Here is a 20,967-nt window from a genome sequence, read left to right as displayed (position 1 = left end):
TACCATTTCATCAGACATCGAATAGAAGAAGGACTCCTCATGGCAAAAGGGTATCATCGGATGAGAATCCAGCAGATCCCCTCACGAAAGGACTGACTCGGGTTAAGCATCTCCAGCATGCTCGGAGCATAGGGCTGAAGGATGATATTAGATTTAGTAGTTAGATAACCTTGAAATTTGTAAAGTGTAATTGACATTAGATGATGAATAAAAGGTGTTTTATTTATGAGTAAAGTGTTGCTATCTCTTGTCGATCGTTTACTATATTTCTTTTGCATGTTTTGACTTCCAGAATAATTATGTTTGGTATATCATATTATTCGAACCTCCACAGTCGGTCATATGTCGGAAGTAGGTATGAATCAAGACTGTCATGATTGGTTGTAGAGGTCTAAGTTGTTGGACATGGCTACAACACTCATGAGTGCTCATAAGTTCTGAGCATTGGACTCAACCCACGCTCACTGGAATCACTTCATGGAATTTATCTCGAGTGATCGTGAGACGGTAATATCATATAAGTCTTCAAACCTAGAGATATGATTTGTTACTTATGAGTTGGTTATGCATTGATTGTACGTTAACGCATTGGTAACTCGATGTTATAAAACGTGCTTTTGTGTATAATTCAATGAGTGGTAGAACAAACATATGAGTCGAAGTTTATCTGTTCCTTCTTGGATTAGAAGCTGATATATAGGCCCCTCGATGATTTTGTTTTGACCTATGTACCGGGCCCGGTCAGAACTAAGTTGATGTGTTCAATTAAGTTCTTTGTCAAACAAATCGGAAATCGGGAAACAAACTGCTGGATAATAAGTAAGACATTGTTCCATGTATTTGTCCGGCTGATATCTAGAACAGAGGATTATATGATCACTTATCTTAAATGGCGTATCATCATCTTCTCAGTTCCGAGAGACCTTGAAAGAGCTACGATTGCCGATCGGTTCCTGAAGTATTGCAGTTATAGTTATTAGACTTATCCAAGTGGAAGACTGTTGGATAAGGTGTCTATGTCCATAACTATTTCTGGTATGTACTTGACCCGACCCGGCATGGTCCATTTGGGTTGCATGGCACCATGCAATTGGATAAACTAAAATGAGAGAAATAACACTTATGGTTTATTAATATATTATAAGTTCTAATATATTAATAATATTATTTAATTAGTTTGATCAAGAATTAATTTAGAATTAATTAAGTGATCAAAAGATAACTAATTAAATATATGGGTAGATTATGTAAATCTTCCATATCTTATATAGTGGGCTAAGAGGCTCCATGGATTATCAAGTTGGGTTCCACCCATAGGATGCTCCATGGATGCTCCATGGGAGTTACAAACCCATGAGTCATGGAAATGAAGAGTCATGACACATTAGGGTTTACATGGTGTAACCCTAGATGTGTCAACACTATATAAGAAACCCATTCTCCACCAAAATTGGCTACACATAAGAAACAAGAGGGCTAGGCCGATTTTAGAAGTGTGTATTCTCTCCAAAGTCATTCCAAAAGCATTTGGTGTTGTGTGAAGCATTTGAGGCATCACACTTGGGGTGCTAGGCTCACAAGGTTTCAAGGATCATAAGCAACAACAAGGTAAGTTATTCTATCTTTCATGCAAGTTAAAATTTGTTCCCCATGTATGCTAGATAGGAATATAACCTTGGAATTCAACTTTGCATGATAATTAGACAAACATAGATCCAAGGTTATTAGGGTTGCATGTACACTTAGGAAGTGTTAGAATGCTCAAAACCCATCAATAACTACATGGGCCGACATTGTGTCCTTAGACCCATTCACACAGTGAGGAGACTCACCTCACACTGCTGAAACCCTGTTGATATCCTTCTGGCTGCTATCTGGCAATTCCCGAACTGCTGCACCCCTAGCTCCCCGAGCTACCAATACCAACATAACACTTAGTCCCAAAATGCCCTCCAGAAGTCAAACTAAGTCAACTCTGGTCAAAGTTCAAAGTCAACAGTTAATGGTCAAAGTCAACATTCTGAGTTGACTCAACTCGCTGAGTGCTAAAACCCAGATCATAGAAATCCTGAACCAACTCGCCGAGTTCCCTGGCTAACCAGACTTGTGATAAACTGAGTCAACTCGTCGAGTCATTCCTCTCACTCGCCGAGTTCTAACGCGAACCAACTTGGGACAACTCACTCCAACTCGTCGAGTCCCTCCCTGGACTCGCCGAGTCCTTCAGTCTGATGGACTAAATTAATCTATTAAGCCTCTATAATTCAGATCCAAGCTTCATACTTCACATAAACCCTGAAAATGTCCATTCAAGGGTAAAGTTTCCAACTTCACCCGCTAACACCCTCATAAGATGGCATTAACTGAAACCCTAACTTCTTAGGACCTAGATCTTGGTCCACAAGCCACCAATACTTCAATCTAAGGCATACAAGTTCAGATCTAGACCCTAGATGCTTCATGAAAACGCAAAGATTCCACCTTTCCTTCCATGCATGGCCTTTTGGAGCTTAAGAGACCATAATAACCTTCCCTAGGGTTGCATGGGACTTTAATGGCATAAAGTTTGCACCTTTATGCCTTCACAACCATTAAGGACTCCATATCTGAAGAGATCCAAGCTTGGGACGTCCAAATCCCAAGGATCAAGTTTCTTGGACAAAAACCCCACAAAAGTGACCATAAGGAGATCTAAGAAACTACAAGGCAAGATAGAAGCTTGATTACCACAAAGTGATGAGAATGAAACGAAATCCCTGGATCTATAACCTTCTCCTTGAACCTTCAATCTCCTTCTTCTTCTTCTTCTAGGCTTCAAGAGCTTCCAAAATCACTCATAAATGGCTCACAAACTCAAGAGGGACACTAGGGTTTCGTGGGTGAGGGTTTGCACACCGGAGGCTGTAAATGAGGCTGGGGGGAGGGGAATAAGACGCTTAAATAGGGCATCGAGTCCTGATTTTAGGGTTTTCCTACCCAGAACAGACTCGCCGAGTCGGTCCCCCGACTCGCCGAGTCGGCCACTTAGTCCCCCGACAAGGAACTCGCTCCGACTCGTCGAGCGCTTCCTTGGACTCGACGAGTTGACTCATTGACTTAGGGTTTTCCTTTCTTTTCTTGGTGCTGCTGGATTAGGGGTGTTACAAATATTAATTAAATAATATGATTTCTCTTTTAATATATTATTCATATAATATATTAATAAATCATAATTAATCATCTTTCTCCTTAGTTCATCCTATCAGTTGTTATGGTGAAGGCAACCCAAAAGGACCATGCTCACAATCGGGTCAAGTACATACCAAAATAGTTATGGGCTTAGACACCTAATCCAACAGTCTCCCACTTGGATAAGTCTAATAACTATTTTGCAAATACGACTTCAGAACCTGATCAACAATCGTAGCTTTCAAAAGCCGATGTCAACTCTAATCTTATCAGAAACGCGTCCTTCCATTCCGGATATTGTGTAGATATGAGACATGGACTATAATCATTCTCTCAGTCTATGTGTTGTTTCCCGATTTCCGATTTATGACGACTGACAACAGACTACAATTGAACACATCAACTTAGTCACGGCTTGGCCAAGCGCTTAGGGTGTCATCACTAAATCATCGAGGGGCCCACAAATATCGCTTTTATCCCACTTTGGGTAAAAGGAACGGATAAACTTTGACTCAATGCTCGCTTGTACCTACTCATCAAATCACACACAACAATATGTTTTATAACACCAAGTTACTGGTGCGTTTACATATTATCAATGTGCAATCGACTTGCAGAATACAACTCACACATCTCGGTTTCAAGAATATAAGATATTATCGTCTCACTAATCATCCGTGATAAAATCCATGAAGTGATTCAAGTGAGCGTGGGTTTAATCCAATGCTCAAATCTTATTCATAAGCACTCATGAACGTTGCAACAAACTTTTGCTATGTCAAATACACTTTAGACAATCTATAAACCAATTCATGACAATCTTCTTTCATACCTACTTCCAAAGTATGAGCGACTGTGGAACGTTCGAATAATCTTATTATTCGGGAAGTCAAAACATGCAAAGTGAAACACAAGAATAATCGAATCCAATATGGCCCCAAACTTTTTAGTATAAATAAAACTCCTTTTATTTAGTCACCATATTGATTACACATTATTCATTGTATAATGTTTCGGGTAATCAACTTATTACTTGAATTATAACAACAGCTGTCCCCATGCTCCAAGCATGCACACTATGTTTACCTATGGTCCATACTTTGTGAAATAGATCATTTGAACACATTTCCAATGATACTCATTTCACAACTCCTAATCCTTATCATTAGTGTAAGAATACAAGATTCTTGTCACTATTAGAATGTGTTAGATTCTAACATTTTATGTAATGATCCTTTTGTAATCTTATAGCACCAAAGTCACCAAGACTTTGCCAATGAAATTACAAAGTACTCTATTGGAGATTGCTACAAGGCAATTCCATAAATATGAAGTCTCACATTCAAACTACATTCCTTTGAACATCCTTCTTGCATAGAAGTTTCTAATATAGACATGGATTCTCAATATCCAACTCCCAATATGGAAATATTTCCATATTTTCCATATGACAACTCATTATTAATAGAATCATATCTAATCATAATAATGTCATTTTGGTCCATTCATTACTATACTTCTAACTACTCACAAGGGACCAATCATTAGCGAACCTTAGATTATCCTTGACGGTTGTTTAATTATTTTAGTTAAACCGGTTCTAGTCCCTTTTCCCTCTTAATGCCCTAGGCATTTGGAAAATTTTAGAACGGTCGAATATTACAGCATATGCAATCGATCCTATACCCGAAACGTATTGGACACGATTCATAATGGAAAAACGTGATACTTTACCAGTTTCTTGCTATAATATTGCCATATATAGAATTCCTTTATGTTGAATCTTTTCAACATAACATCCATATATGTCCTTCGACTAAATTCAATTAAAATTTCTAGGTCTAAGCTTCTAGAATTCGAAACGAAGTATAATATTCTCTCCCTTAATTATAGCAAAACAACTTTTCAACCCCTGCAACTTTGCAAAGTGAACCTTTTGTTTTCTATAATTAATATTGATAACTTGTAACACTTAAAATAATAATCATGATCCCACTAACATGATGATTATATCCATGCCAACATAACATTTTTGCTCCCACTAGCTTTGACACGTATTCAGAAAACATTTGGACTTCTAGAAAGAATATATCTATTGACTTCCAAAGTTCATATTTCCAATACGGTATGCTTTGATAAGCCTTTATCTAAGCTTCTCAAACTCATACACCTTTCCTTAGATAGCTCATATGTGTGTCTAAACAATTTCAGCACTTATAGCAATAAGTCTTAAATGTTTAAATTAATTTCCAAATCTCACAATTCGAACTATGAAGAGGGACACCGTAATCATAATCAAATTTGAAAATGCAATTTACACAATCGCTAACTCCTTAAAATCTTCCTAGTGAAAGCGTTTCCTCACAGTTATTTTCATGAAGTGGAGAGAAACCTTATGACACTTAGATTTTATGGCGTATGTGTTCCTATCCATGTGAATTTGTCATAACCATAATCATAATACAATGTTTGTGACAAATCCAAACTCTTATGGACAAAACTTGTTTATTCTTCATTTCTTGCCATCAAGGGTCCTACCATTGCTTCCAAGTTATTTAGCAGCTTACCTATACCAGTCATTGTACTTTCATTGAACAAGGTGCTTGCCTTTATGCAGTCTATTGAGAACTCGCAGAACTCATATGCACAAGTAACTCTACTGGAATGGCACAAAAACAAGAATATGTCAACACGATAGGTTACAAACCTCAAGTCATGTGCTAGTGATTAACAATAGGTTTACTCTTAATTAGTTCTTGAAACCTTTCAAGATCTTTAAGACTCCCACTAACCTCTTGACATATAAGATTCTCTTGTCAAGAAACATTTCTTGACAAACAAATATTCAAGAGTAAGTGCGGATTATTATCAAGACAAACACTACACACATTGGTCTTAGTTGGTCTTTGTCTTATCCAAGACATCACAACTTACCAATTTCAAACGTGCAAGAGTAAGAAAAACATTTTCCTACTCCACATCTGATGAGTGTGTTAAATCTTCTTAAGATGTGTCACTCAAGTCACAATCTTGGAGTATGACTCTAAGACTTGATTTTGGAACGAAGTATGACTCATCCTTTTTGATTTAACCATTTCAACAATTTCCGATTCCTCTTCTTAGCCATAGTAGTTCACTAAGGTGTCCTTAGAGGATCAATTGTGATATGGTTTCACAATCAATGAGACGATGATAAAACATGATACTTAAGTACTCTCCCATCTTTTCAGATTGGAGAAACTTTTATCTTTCTGCCTAATTGATTCTTCTTATTCGTTCTGCCAAACATTGAAACTTTCCCAATGTTTCAGAATTACACTTAATCTTATAAACATAACCATATTTACTAAACATTTAGTAAAACATGACGAATAGCTTTCATTGTTATTTATGGTGGACTTGATCAACACTCAACATTGTGCACTAGACCCTTTAGTCCTTCACATACTTATGTGAAAAAGGAATTAGTCTTAATTTCCTAAGTACCAAGATTTCCATACATCATACAATACAAGTTGTATGATTCCAAGTTTCTGTCCAATTGAAACTTGGGCGATGAGAATCTTTCCTTAGAAAATTTCGACACTTACCATAAATGTAATGCCCGTGTTTCTAGGCTATGCATTAATATTGACATAATGGTCTAGGTTAACCTTTGTAACTCATTTTGAAGAAATGAAAGGGAATTATGTGAATATTATGTGAATTATGTTTTTTATGCTTAATTATTAGGGTTTAATTAATTAAGAATAAAAAATGAGCGTCAAAATTAAATTTTAGATAAAGCCAATATCTATTAAGAAACTTGTAGTGGGCGTGGGATTACGGATATATAAAGAATGCCGAAATCCGAGTTATAACGAGGAAGTTATGACCTGTCGAAGTTTCATGATAAACCGGCACGGTGCTGAATGTCGTAAAAAGTGAGTTTTTGATAAACTACTTTTTAGCCTTAGTGATCTAAACGAAACTCGTAGTGTTCGTTTAACCGAGAGTAGGTATAAAAAGAACGCCCAAATCTGACTTCGTATGAGGAAGTTATGATTTTTCGAAGTTTCAGCTTAGCAGTAGACAGCTAAAAACTCGAATTTTAGATCGAGTGATTTTTAGCCGACACAACCTAAACGAGAATCGAAGGTCTCGTCATTAGTAGCACAGTGGTAAAAAGTCTGACGAAAACGGACGTCGGATGAAGAAGTTATGAATTTTTAACGGATTTCCTGTCCCGGTCTGTTAAAAATAATAATATAAAAATTAAAATCAAAATTAGCCGACGAAGTCTAAACGAAAGTTGTAGAGCATAATTTTACCTACGCGTGCATATAAAGAACGTCAAAAACGGAGCTCGTATGCGAAAGTTATGGATTTTAGAAGTTTTGGCGCGAAAATCGAGAAAAATCCCAAAAACCGAGGATTTTCGCATACGTGGACTTCGGCCACGTCACCTTCGCTAAGAATGTGCCACGTGTCCGAAATTCTGCTGAGTCACCGAAGTCGTGGAAGCATCTGAGGAGTGATGCGTGTGCAGCCGAGAGTCCGACGCGTGCCAGGTGACTCCTCCATCCGAAGCCGCCTTACCTCGCACCGACGCGTGTCGCACCAGCTGTCCGAGCCTTGCAGGTGCCACGAACCCTCCCTACTTCGGACTAGACTGCGGTCCAATCAGGAGCTGCCAGCGAGGCCTCGCATGTGCAACCCACGTGAGCTCTTCTTCGGATCTGCTGACGCGTGGCTTATTCTCAACCGTTGGATCAGGAGGCTCGCACCTATAAATAGGAGGGTGCGAGACCTCCCAGGTATATTTTGGAAAAGTGTCAATTTTAGCCCTTTTTTCAATATTTCTTTCATTTCAACTTCCCTCGAAGCCCCGATATCAATTATAACCCCCGGAATACGCCACGAAGTGCCCGAGAAGCCCGGAAAATTTATCTTTTCGGTTTCGAAGCCCGACCCCTCGCAGAGCCCGGTTTCTCAATAAAACTCCCGGTTTTGTTAGAAACGATCGTTTTTAGGAAACGAATTGCTGCCTGATTTTCATTAATCAAGTGAGTGTATAGTCACTTTCACCTTACACATATATATGAAGTATTTTCCTTAAAATACGTGCTATGTGTAATTATATCAATTGTTTAATTAAGGTGACTGTTAAATAGATGTTTTATACAAGTTTTAAACTGTATATGTATTTTTATCTACAAATATGTTGGGTAAAACATGGGTAGATGAATTAGATGATGTGTGGTGAAATAAAAGTGATGAGAGGTACCGATGTTTAAGATGATCTAGTCATCTAGCAGAGTATAGACAACGGCCATAGACTATTTTAGATAGTCCAGTGGAACGTTAGCAGACTTGTAATCGGTAGATATGTTTGAACTATATGTTCATAATGTGTTCTCGAACTATATGTTCATTAGGTGTTTTTGAACTATGTGTTCATCCGTTAGTTTTTTTTTTCTTTTTGACACTATTACGTGTCGGGGTACGGGAGCGTACGGGAGTACTTTATTAGTATTTTCCCTATGCTTTTATTTTGAAGAGCTTTGGAGTCTTCGTTTCTTTTGTGAAGTGATCAGACGAGCTTCATTAGTCAGTGTTTTCATTTCCGATGCCGGATAGGGGTGACTCTGGGGGTTCAGACCACAGCCTAGGCATTAGTCAGTGTTTTCATTTCCGATGCCGGATAGGGGTGAGTCTGAGGGTTCAGACCACAGCCTAGGCATTAGTCAGTGTTTTCATTTATAATGTCAGATAGGGTGAGTCTGGGGGTTCAGACCACAACCTAGGCATTAGTCAGCGTTTCCATTGCCGGATAGGGTGCGTCTGGGGGTTATATACCTCACGATATTCAGACCACAGCCTAGGCAAAGTTCGATGCTGGATAGGGTGCGTCTGGGGGTTACATACCCCACGATATTCAGACCACAGCCTAGGCATTGATAACTACTCCTGACTTAATTGTCTTGTGGTTCTTTCTTTTAAGAATAAAGGTTCGTGGTTAAACTTATTTCATTCATTCGATATCTTTATCGATCCTTGTTTGTTGCTAGGGGATTTCCGAAGCAGTTTCGTTAGTTGGTTGTTCATATCGATCCTTTAGGCTAGATCTAGTAAGATCATTGTATAGGATCAGTATGTGGGGATCGACGTTGTTAGTTCTTGTAGTATAAACCTTGGGCAGCGATGGAGTTCGTGCCTATTCCTTAGGATGAATCCTTAGGAATGAGTGATAGTTGATTCTTGGGGTAAATCCTTAAGAAATAAATAAGACAATGGGGATTGGGTAATTGGGTTGATTGTTTGATGTTTAAGCATAATAAATTATTTATTGTGGGTTGAAAACCCTATATGCTCACCAGGCTCCCAAGCCTGACCCACTCAGTTTAATTGTATCACAGGTATCGATACGAAGTTGCTTTACACTGAGAGATTAAAAGAGAAGTAGATAACTAGTGTAAATGAATGTAAGTTTTGTTTATGCTTATGTTTTTGTATTGACAATGACATCCCAATGGTTTAAGTGAATAAAATACATTTCTTTGGAAATGATTTGATAACATATTTATCATGTTTTTCTGGGAACAAATTCCGCAACACTTTTAATCAAATGATTACTCTGAAATTATTTTAAAAGCATAAATTAAATCGGTCTTTTCTGGCCGTGAAATTGGGGATGTCACAATAAATAACATAACTAAGAACCGCATCCACTTAATATCGCTTATAATAGAAACACACAAGCATCAATTTTCACAAATGACATTGCAAGGATATGTATAAATAAGACAAAATTCAAAATTTCTTTTATTTATAAAAAGGTGCGGAAAACTTGTCCTTACAACAAAAATTCAAATGAAAACTATGCTATTTCATATTCCTAAGCAATCTATCATAACTCTAAGCAGCAGCTCAAAAATCCAATTCCCGAATCATGCGATCGAAATCCATTTCTTCGTGATTAGACTCAGCTCGCTCTTTCTTTAAGCTTCCTCTATTTTCTTCGATCCTACAAAACATCAAAATGCAATCTTATCACATCATGTATTAAGAATCAAAAAATAGGAACTTAATAGAGTTAGATAATGGATTTTACCTGAAGCAGAGTCATACAGCTTGACTCTCCCATCTTCGCGATCCTTCAGATAATTGCGGCAGCTTCGTAACTAATGCTCCTTTTCTTGGCAATAGAAACAAGTGGACCTCTTCGGAATAGCACACGAGACAATCTCAGACTCAGCCTTTCTCTTGCGTAGAGAAAACTTTTCTGGACTTCCAATGTTGCCATCAATTTCCATAGAAGCATGGGAGGTTGACTTACCAGACACATTTGCTAGACCAGTGCGCCAAATCATTGCTGATTCAGCAGCAATAAGCAAATAAGTCAACTCAATGAGGGTCACGCCGTGATCCATCATATAGTACTCTCTAATGAACTCACCATATGATCCGGGAAGTGATTGAAGAACCCAGTCAACAACCAACTTCCCTGGGAAAACAACACCCATCATTTTCAACTTGTCAATGTGTGACTTCATCTCTAAGACGTGTGCACACACAGACTTCCCATCTTCATGTCTTTTTGCCAATAGGGCTTGAGTTATCTTGAACTTTTCAAGCCTTCGAACTTGTGGGCCAGGGAGAATTATAGGAGGAGGTGGAGGAAGTGAAGCATGATTTCCATTTCCACAATCCAATCGTGGAACATCATCTTCATGTGGAAAACCTTTTCCAATGGATTAAGGAAGACCATAGTTGTCAGACTTTGAAATCTACAAAACGGGAGAAATTCAAGTTAGTTGATTGGAATCCTTAATATAACACCCAAATGAAATATCAAAGCTAGGACCCAACACAATATTCTACAACTTGGAAGAGGGATGTCGTAATCCAAATTGCAGAACATTTGAAGTTAGGTAAATGACGATTTACCAATTTCCACCATGAAAAACGAAAAAGGGAATTTAAGTTTTAAATGAATTGAAACTCCTAGATCCTTCGAGATTCATTGAACTTTTCAATGACATGTTTAAATCTCGATTGTGCCCTTCGTTTGTGACTGGGATGCCAAGGATCACAAACAAGTTGTGGATAACCATGCAAATATACATGGTGCCCCCAATGTTACAGTCACCTAATCGACGTGCGGGTTAACCACACACGCTTCATCGATCTATGACAAACATCGAGTCAGCATTTGTTACCTTTGATTAGAGCCCAATTAGTGTGCCGGTTAACCACACGCGCTCCACTAACGTCTTATCAAGGGTACAAAGTGTAATTTCATGGAATAGCACCAACTCCACATTTTTCCTAAAGTAACTAAGATTTGGGAATTTATAAAAGTGTTTAGTTACTTTGTACTTCATTATACTTATAATGGAAGGTTGTGTCCTATCATACCCGTTCGGCTAACGACCCTCCACTAGTCAAGAGTGCAGTGGGTAAGAGTGGATACCCAATGACGGTCATTTTACAGGCCGCTTCCTTAAACACCCCTTAGAGACCAGCTTCGTGAATGAGGCCTACTAACGGTAAGACTGACTCTTTACTCATACATATATAATATTAGACCTTTAATTTTATATATAGTATAAGGGTGTATTTTACACTTTTAAAATACTAGGTGGTCTAATTTAATAAATTATACTTTTAATTTAATTAAATATAAACCATATCATTATGGATTTATTAATTCTCTTTTAATTATACATTTAATTAACTTAGTAAAACCATAAGGTTGTAATTTGAACTTTTTCAAAACTAGGGTTTTAAAATTTAATATTTCAAAATTAAACTTTTAATCAAAATTTTAAATTCCAAAACTTGAAGGCAAGTTTTGAAACATTTCAAAACCTTACGGATTAGAATTAAAACATTTCAAAATTAAACTTTTTAATCAAAAAATTTAAATTCCAAAACTATCTAGATCAAATTACAAATAATTTAATTAATCAAATAATTGGTAATTATCTAAATTTGACCTAATTCAATTTTATGGCAAGATAATCCAATCAAATAATTCAAATAAATCAAGTTTATCATATAAGGCAGTGATTATCTAATTAATTTACAATTATCTTCTATTTTGGCAAGGATAATCACTCCAAATCAATAAAAATCGGATTTTATCAATTAAAAACATTTTTGGTAATTATCCCACAGCAAAATAGGTCAAAAACCCGAAAAATCTGGCATCTGATACTCCGACTCGTCGAGCCAACCATGGACTCGTCGAGTTGCCAGTGAACTCGACGAGTTCACATATGGACTCGGCGAGTCCAGCCTCCAGATCCAAGTTTTTTCGATTTCCAGCTTTGAATAATCATGTAAAACATCAAATACATCAAACAAACAGCCTAGACTCTGATACCACTTATGGGTTATGAGCACTGCATCAATCTTATGGTGTACATGCAAACCCTAAAGCTTTGGATCTAGTTTGTCTAATGAACATGCAATAATCATCCAAAGCTCATAAATCCTAGATCTAGCATCTAATAATCGAAATTGACAAAAGAATGGAGTTTAGATCTTACCTTGATTGTTATATAGCAATAACAATCTTAATCCTTCTTGTAATTGACTTCTGAAAGCCTAGTGCCTCAAATGTTGCACCTCTAACGGAGTCACAAACACCATAAGCAACAAGATGAACTTAGAAGAAGGAGGAAGAGCCACAAAAACGTTCTAGGGTTATCTCAAAGAGTTGGACACGTTTTTGGGGACTTAGGGATTCTTTATATAGGTAGGCTATTAGGGTTATCAAACAAGGAAACCCTAATTTGACTGCTTAGGCTCTAAGCAGCCCATTGACTCCCTCCTTAGAGGCCTTGGACGAATTCTAACGGGTTTTCCCATAGATTTCGTCCACTCCAACTTCTATGGAGTCCATTAGCCCAATATTCAACTATCACACAATTGACAGTTCAAGTCCCCTTTATTTAATTAATGTCTTTTAGCCACAAAGCTAATTCTTAATTAATTCTTGACTAATATTAATTAAACAATATGATTTCTCTTTTAATATATTATTCATATAATATATTAATAAATCATAATTAATCCTCTTTCTCCTTAATTCATCCTATCAGTTGCTATAGTGAAGGCAACCCAAAAGGACCATGCTCACAATCGGGTCAAGTACATACCAAAATAGTTATGGGCTTAGACACCTAATCCAACAATGTATTCTATAAAACTACAAAGATCTTTGTATGGGTTAAAGCAACCTGGGCGCATGTGGTACAATCGTTTAAGCGATTATTTGACAAGTAAAGGTTATAAAAATAACACTATTTGTCCATGCGTATTTATTAAGAAATCAACATCCGGATATGTGGTCATTGCTGTCAATGTTGATGATCTAAACATTATTGGAACAAATAAAGAAATCCTTGAAGTGATTGAACTTTTGAAGAAAGAATTTGAAATGAAAGACCTTGGAAAAACCAAATATTGTCTTAGTTTATAGATTGAGCATATGCCTAACAGAATACTTGTGCATCAATCAAATTACATAGAAAGAGTCTTGAGATGTTTCAATATGGACAATGTCAATCCTTTAAGCACTCCAATGGGTGTTAGATCATTAAAATATTGACAAGGATCCATTTCGTCCATGCGAAGAAAATGAAGAAGTCCTTGGTCCAGAAGTATCATACCTTAATGAAATTGGAGCTCTTATATATATCTTACCAATTGTACTAGACCTGACATTTCTTTCGCTGTAAACTTGCTAGCAAGGTTCAGTTCATCCCCAACAAAAAGACATTGGAATGGGATTAAGCATATTTTTCGATACCTTCGAGGAACGATTGATTTAGGGTTATTTTCTCGTAACATTTCAAAACAAGGCTTGATTGGTTATGCAGATGCAAGTTATTTGTTGGCCCTCATAAAGCTAGATCTCAATCTGGATACATATTTATGAATGGCGGTATTGCAATTTCCTGCCGTTCTCAAAATCAAACACTTGTTGCCACATCCTGAAATCATGCTGAAATAATTACACTAAATGAAGCTAGTAGAGAATGTACATGGTTAAGATTGATGACACAACTGGTTTTAACTTCGTGTGGACTTGAAGAGGATACATGCCCGACTTTAATTTATGAAGATAACTCAACATGTTTCACTCAAATGAAAGAATGATATATCAAGAGCGAGTACACTTAGGAGCTTATAAAGAACCATCAGGTTGAAGTAAAATATGTTCAATCCAGCAACAATGCAACATACCTTTTTACGAAGGCATTTCCTACTGCAATCTTTAGAAAACATGTTCATGTTATCGGAATGTGACATGAGCATAGAATATAATGTAATAGATGTCTAAATAAGGGGGAGTCAACTATACACTACACTCTTTTTTCCTTCGCTAAAGTTTTTCCCACTGGGTTTTCTTTAGCAAGGTTTTTAATGAGGTAGTACTTCAAAGTTGAACTCTAATATGAAATGATGTCATCCAAGGGGGAGTGTTGTAAATAATTGGATGACAACATTTTCTACCCTAATGTCAAATGTGTAAGAGTTATTTTCAACTCTTATAATAAATATGTCAAATATGTGTAAGAACTCATTAATTATGTCTAGTGATTTAACTAGTATAAATATCACATTTGTATATGTAAAAGTCACACAAATTTGAATACTTTATATAAGTGATCAAATTCTCTCCAAATCTTTCTTCTTCTTTCTTAATGTTTTTAGTTTAGTTTTATTAATCTTGTTTTAAATTACGTCAAACTCATATATATATATATATATATATATATATATATATATATATATATATATATATATATATATATATATACACCGACCTATCTCAATTATTTTTAGTGAACTAATTTAATGTTGTGGCAAAAAAGCATTTATATAAGTAAAGATTTTTAAAGCTCATATTTTATATTTCAATAGTCCAAATAACTAATCTATTCAAGGTAGAGGTGTATAAACGTTGGTTTTAATCGAAAAAGGTTTTTTAAAAACGGTAATGTTCTTAACCAGTTTTTTTTGATATTAGTTTCGGTTTTAAAAGTATTAATAATGATACAATTATGAAAATATATCAATATATAATTCCTGGCCAGATACAATTGTAAGAACTTAAATTTTTAATTTTTATTTTTTGCTTATGCGACCTTCCCTTACCCGCAACTAGTATTTTTGATTTCATTTATTTTCTATCGATTTCATTTAAATAATGAATAATGTGGTTTTATGTTTTAGACTCATCACTGTTGGTGCTGATATTAAAAAACCTGACTATCATGGTAGGGCACTTCTTCACCATTGTATCTTTTCAGAAAATAACAAATTAGCCAAATATATGCTCCAAAGGTAAGAATTATTTATGTTTTTAAATATCTTTTTTTTCTTTATGATAATTGATACGTGGTTTTGTAACATGTATCTGAATCTGGTGGTTATAGAGGGCAATCCCGTCAATTACAGGTGGGCAGGATGCCTTAGAAAGAGCCATGGAGATAGATCATATGATGGGAGCGATTACTAATGATGAGCTATTGACATTGCTTTCATACGAGAAGTGAAGTGAGGGGGTATATAAGTCATTTTGGCACTGGTGAGTCCTTGAGTTGTTTCATAGAGAACTAGGAGTAAGACCTATGTATTACATGAGTTCATTTTAAAGAAAAAAATATAAAATTCTAAACATTTGAGAAGTTTGAATTTATAAGAAAAAAATTAGAAAAATATTGAATTATTAAAACTAAATTGTTTGTTTTTCTTTTAAATTAAACAAATAATTTAGATAAATAAAAAAAGGAAACTAATGAAACTTTAATTTAGAAAATTTGAAATTAAAAGGAAGCCAATTAATGAAATTGATATGCATTTGTTATTACATTTATTGTAATTATTACATTTAAATATTATATGAAAATTAATAAAATGAAAAAAACTAACAAAATGACATATGACCAAATTAATGAAAGTGTAAGATATGACAAAAGGTTTTTTTATTTATTAGAGAAGATGTTTGATATCTTTGTACGTTTAGATTTGATTTGTATGGAAAGAGATTGATGCGTGTGTGTTGTACACTTGTTTATGCTGATGGTGTTTCTATTGTCATGTTGTTTGTGTGTTTGTGTGTTGAAATACACCTAAATGAAAGAGAAACGTGTCATAAATATTGTACACCATAATAATAAACGTCAAATGGCTGATCCACGAAGCTTCTAGATTTTCTTTTCTTTCATCAACTCAAAACCTCGGCCACAAGAATTGAAAAGATCAGATCCCTCCACGGAACTCTTTTAGATTTGTTTATAATAAATACATTACGTCTAATATGATTATAGTGTTACTTAATTTTTATTTTAAAAGATATTTTTAAATGTAGAATGTATAATATATGATGAGTTAATTTTATAAGTTCCTAATTATATAGATGATAATATTATCTGAAAGTCTTTAGGTTTTTAATTTGACAAATGGATTTATAATTAAGTTATTATTGCTAGGATATAACTTTAAACATTGGATATGAAGTGCTATGGAATGAAACCAATGAATCAGTGATATTAAGAGTATTTTCAGCTGGAGACTTTTTTGAGAGGTTAACACTTCATAAAATGTTTTTTTTTTCTTTGTTATTATTATTTTATCATCGGATAGTTGGTTTTTTAGACATATTATCAATCATTTAAGTATTATTAAATGTTTCCTTTTTTTTTTCTTCCAGCTTTGAGGTTTGTAGTTTTGTACCACTAGCAATATTTCATTTAATATCTTAATATTATCAACCTTCACACCTAATTATTTTGGTTAATTAATTAATTTTATTTTATTGTTCAATATAAAATATTTAATCTATAATAGTCATGGTATTCTTATACATTTATTATTTTTAATTATATATCTAACAATTTTATTATTTTTTTGTATTTAAAAAAAATCCGATATAATTATATTTTTAATTTTTTGTATTGTGTTGTCAAGTAATATATATTTTTTAAATATGGTGTTCGCTTATGTTAAACTAGATGAAAGCGTTAATATAACATTTTATGGCAATACGTTTTTTTATATAAAATTAGTGAAAATCTGTAAAAAACAAAACTACTCTAATAATTTTTAGTATATTACAAAAAACTGTCACCAGAAAGTTATTGTTTGTGATAAAGAATGTTTTCTATAAAAGGAGCTACCAACCACAAATCCACAATAGCCTCATAACCAGTCAAGATTACGTTACACACATCCCTCAGCGTTTCCCTTCCAAGCAAGCAATTCCGTTGCTGTTAATTGTTATCACAAGAAAATTATGGCAGTTGCGAGTGCACCTTCGGCTCTAACAACGATTCTTCATCACTCACAAACTCCCAAATCTCTTACCCTATCGTTTACAACTAGGGCATCCATATCTTCGGTTTCAGTTTCAAATTCAAATGGATCTATCAAGGCTAGGTTTGGATCTTCAAGAGGAGGAGCTGGTGTGTTGGAACGACCTTCTTTTGATCAATCTCAGTTCGACCCTGCTACCCAAGTTCAAGAAGGTTCCATTTCTTTATGTTCGGTTAATTATGTTTTTGGCGAAATTAGCGTTTATGAACTGCAATATTGACCTAAATTTGTGGAATAGCTTAACTGTGTTAGTTTTTGCCCAAAATGTTACATTCTTAATCCATATTTCTGTTTTAAACGATAAGATGTATAATCAGTGGTGATGATCGAAAGCTACCGTAGGTATCTAGTTGTCATCAAAAGTTCATATCTCCGCCTTAGACATGAAATTCTGTTAATTTGCTAAAGCGAACCATAAGATGATGCACATGGACGAAACTTATAACTCAAATTAATGCTGATAAACTTGTATCCTATTCAAATGGAGATTGCACAATTCTTTTGTGTACCTAATTTGGAACGTTATGGTCTTTAAATATGACTCTGTATGCTGATGATTGTTTTGATCATCATGTAGGTGGAGATATCGGAAGCGTAAGACACAAGAAAAACACTGGTAGTGGTGACAGTTACAGAGTGCTCTTGATTGATGATGCACGTCATACTGAGAATCTAGGTAATTATTATACATGATTTTGAGCATAAATTTTCATATCAGAGATTCCATTCCGTGGTGTGTTTAATGGATGGAATTGAATTCCTTCAACTCCAGTGTTTGATGGATTTCGCTATTCCTACGGAAGAAATTCAATTCCATTCTTCTTTTTTACTACTATATTTGATCCATATTTGCAATTTATACGATTCGTTCATGCAGTGGCAAAAGCATTACCTCAGGCTGTTCCAGGTGTTACACCTGATGATGCAAGAAAACACTTCCATGTATCACGGGAAACTGGTCTCGCGGTTGTTCTAGTTACAGTCAAGGTGTGTTTACTGTTTTCACTTCTCTTTCATTATATATAAAGGGTAAAACGGTAATATTCCTCTCACATTAAAATTGATTTTTTTATCGGCTGTAAGGATAAAATCGATGTTTAGTCTTATTAAGACTGTTTATTCAGTCTAGAAAAAAAAACAAAAAAACAGATAGACCTAAGTGCTTTAAATGACTCGAATCTAATCATACTTGAATTCTTAACGATCTTGTGTTGTGAACAGGAGCATGCGGAGTTCTATGCCCAGATGATGATGCGCAAAGGACTTCGATCAACAATTGAGCCAGATTCGACTACTGTATGATTCGGGTCTAACATATTTCTATATATATTATATACAACTCTACCTTTTTAAAGGTTTAGAGTTTAGACTCAAGCTGTGTGTGAACTTAATGAAGCAGTTCTCAGAAACCAATTTTGATAGTAGAAGAATGAGTATAGTATAGACATCGACAAACAGTAAAGTAGATGTGTAAACTTGTTTGTATTATTCTTGATGATGAGCATGGGAGTGAGTCAGTTTCCCACCTTTTTGGATGTGAATTGCGGTGTATTGGTTTTCTATTGAGCTCTAAAGCTAGAAATATTATGTTGTATTGGCTTTCATCTTGGAGTAATATAATCCACTATAATCCATATGATCTTGAGATTAAGAACTTAAAATAAACAAACAAATAATAAATTATGAATAACATAAAAATCATGAACAAATCATGGAATCTCCAAGAGGTTTTTTTTTTGAGAGGTCAAATATTAATAATAATCTCAAAAATTGTTTTATTTTAAATCATCGAACGATTTGCTTTTTGGGTCAACAATACATACCATTTTTATTCTATTAAATGTTTTTTTAGAGTTTCATGTTTTGTCGGGCAACCAAAAGAAACAATATGATAATATTTATGCAACCCTATCGAGAATAAAATGATTGTTGTTAGGGAGATGAGTTTATAGAGAAGAATCTCTTCGTAGAAGAAGCCGTGGGAGCAATGTAGATCTTGAAAAAGTTCAAAAACCATAACATATGACACCTTCTTCAAGCACTAGAGAACATAATCATGAGCCCAAGCAAATAGTTGTAGAGGCACTACGAGAAAGTCAAGAAATTTTGTTCATTTGGATGTTCCTGTTCGTTCGTTTGTTCAGTTAAACTTAAACCGACAAGAAAAACAAATGCTTGTATTTAGATCTTTCTGGCTTTACTACCTTTTATTTGTTATAGTACTAATTTAAGTCGATGGGTTTTTGTTTAAATTTATAACTTTTATACTCCTGAATCAATCGATACATTTTCTAGAATATATATATATATATATATATATATATATATATATATATATATATATATATATATATATATTCTAGAAAATGTATCGATTGATTCAGGAGTATAAAAGTTATAAATTTAAACAAAAACCCATCAACTTAAATTAGTACTATAACAAGGTAGTAAAGCCAGAAATAGGGTGAGATTTAATAGAGAACCATAAACCAAGGAACCAATCTTTTTTTCAACTTTTAGAACTTATTTTTTATCAAAAAAAAAACTAAAAATACAGAAATTCATAACTTTTTATCCTTTTTCCAATGATATCAAATTCGATTTTTTTTTACGTCAAATTCACAATGTGAATCTTTGAAAATTCACCATGTGAATCCGGATTCACACGGTGAATCCGAAAAATATTTTTCACATTCACAATGTTAATATATGAATTTAGATATTTTTAGATTTTTTTTCGATAAAGAATAAGCTCTAGAAATTAAAAAAAAAGATTTGGTTCCTTGAAGAAACAATAATTATGGTTCTCTATTGAACTTTTCCATATATATATATATATATATATACATATATATATATATATATATATATATATATATATATATATCATAGTTTTTCATTCAACTGTGAATCCGATAACTTTATAACATAATTTTCTTTGTATTAAACCTATGACAATATTGATTTCTAGCTGTAAAGAATAAAATTTTTAATTCTAATATTATTTGAAATAATAAACAAATGTATGGAGCAGGAAAAGAGTGAGGGAAAGGTTCCTGCACCCCGAAACACCATATCGGGGCTGCGGGAAAAGGGGTGTGGGAAAAGAGTGAGAGAGTCTATCCCTCACTCTCTCTGCTCGTGTGATTGGTCAGTCTTTTTTTTTCAGTTTTTTTAATATTTTTTAAATTATATACCTACTAAAAAGTTTTAAAAAATATATCAAAATTTATGATTTATTATTACCTACAAAATGAGTATAATATTTGTATAATATATATATATATATATATATATATATATATATATATATATATATATATATATATATAAATAAAAAAATAAAAGATAGTGAAAGGTGACCATTTCTTGCTTTTTAATGAAGGAAAGGGGGAATAAGGAAAAACTGATGTGACACTCAAAAAG

At 34.4% G+C, this 20,967-nt stretch overlaps 1 protein-coding gene across 1 annotated transcript; it reads left to right on the top strand.

Moving 5' to 3' along the window:
- The first annotated feature begins 17,340 nt into the window (after positions 1-17,340).
- Positions 17,341-19,145, top strand: LOC145165950 (ATP-dependent Clp protease adapter protein CLPS2, chloroplastic-like). Its single transcript, XM_079084868.1, has 4 exons — positions 17,341-17,693; positions 18,119-18,217; positions 18,419-18,528; positions 18,763-19,145. Exons 1-4 carry the CDS (start codon positions 17,462-17,464, stop codon positions 18,841-18,843), a joined length of 522 nt encoding a protein of 173 aa, XP_078940994.1. The 5' UTR covers positions 17,341-17,461; the 3' UTR covers positions 18,844-19,145.
- Positions 19,146-20,967: the final 1,822 nt, after the last annotated feature.

The sequence above is a fragment of the Lactuca virosa genome, chromosome 3, assembly GCF_052849685.1.
Source record: "Lactuca virosa cultivar CGN04683 chromosome 3, Lactuca_virosa_CGN04683_v6, whole genome shotgun sequence".
NCBI lineage: Eukaryota > Viridiplantae > Streptophyta > Magnoliopsida > Asterales > Asteraceae > Lactuca > Lactuca virosa.
This window is presented reverse-complemented; position numbering and strand designations above follow the sequence as displayed.

What these genes read in the sequence shown, in the direction of transcription:
- LOC145165950 (XM_079084868.1), top strand. Translation starts at nt 17,462, where the DNA reads ATGGCAGTTGCGAGTGCACCTTCGGCTCTAACAACGATTCTTCATCAC. An exon ending in ACGTCATACTGAGAATCTAG is followed by an intron (nt 18,218 to 18,418) that starts GTAATTATTATA and finishes TCGTTCATGCAG; the next exon opens with TGGCAAAAGCATTACCTCAG. An exon ending in TTGTTCTAGTTACAGTCAAG is followed by an intron (nt 18,529 to 18,762) that starts GTGTGTTTACTG and finishes TGTTGTGAACAG; the next exon opens with GAGCATGCGGAGTTCTATGC.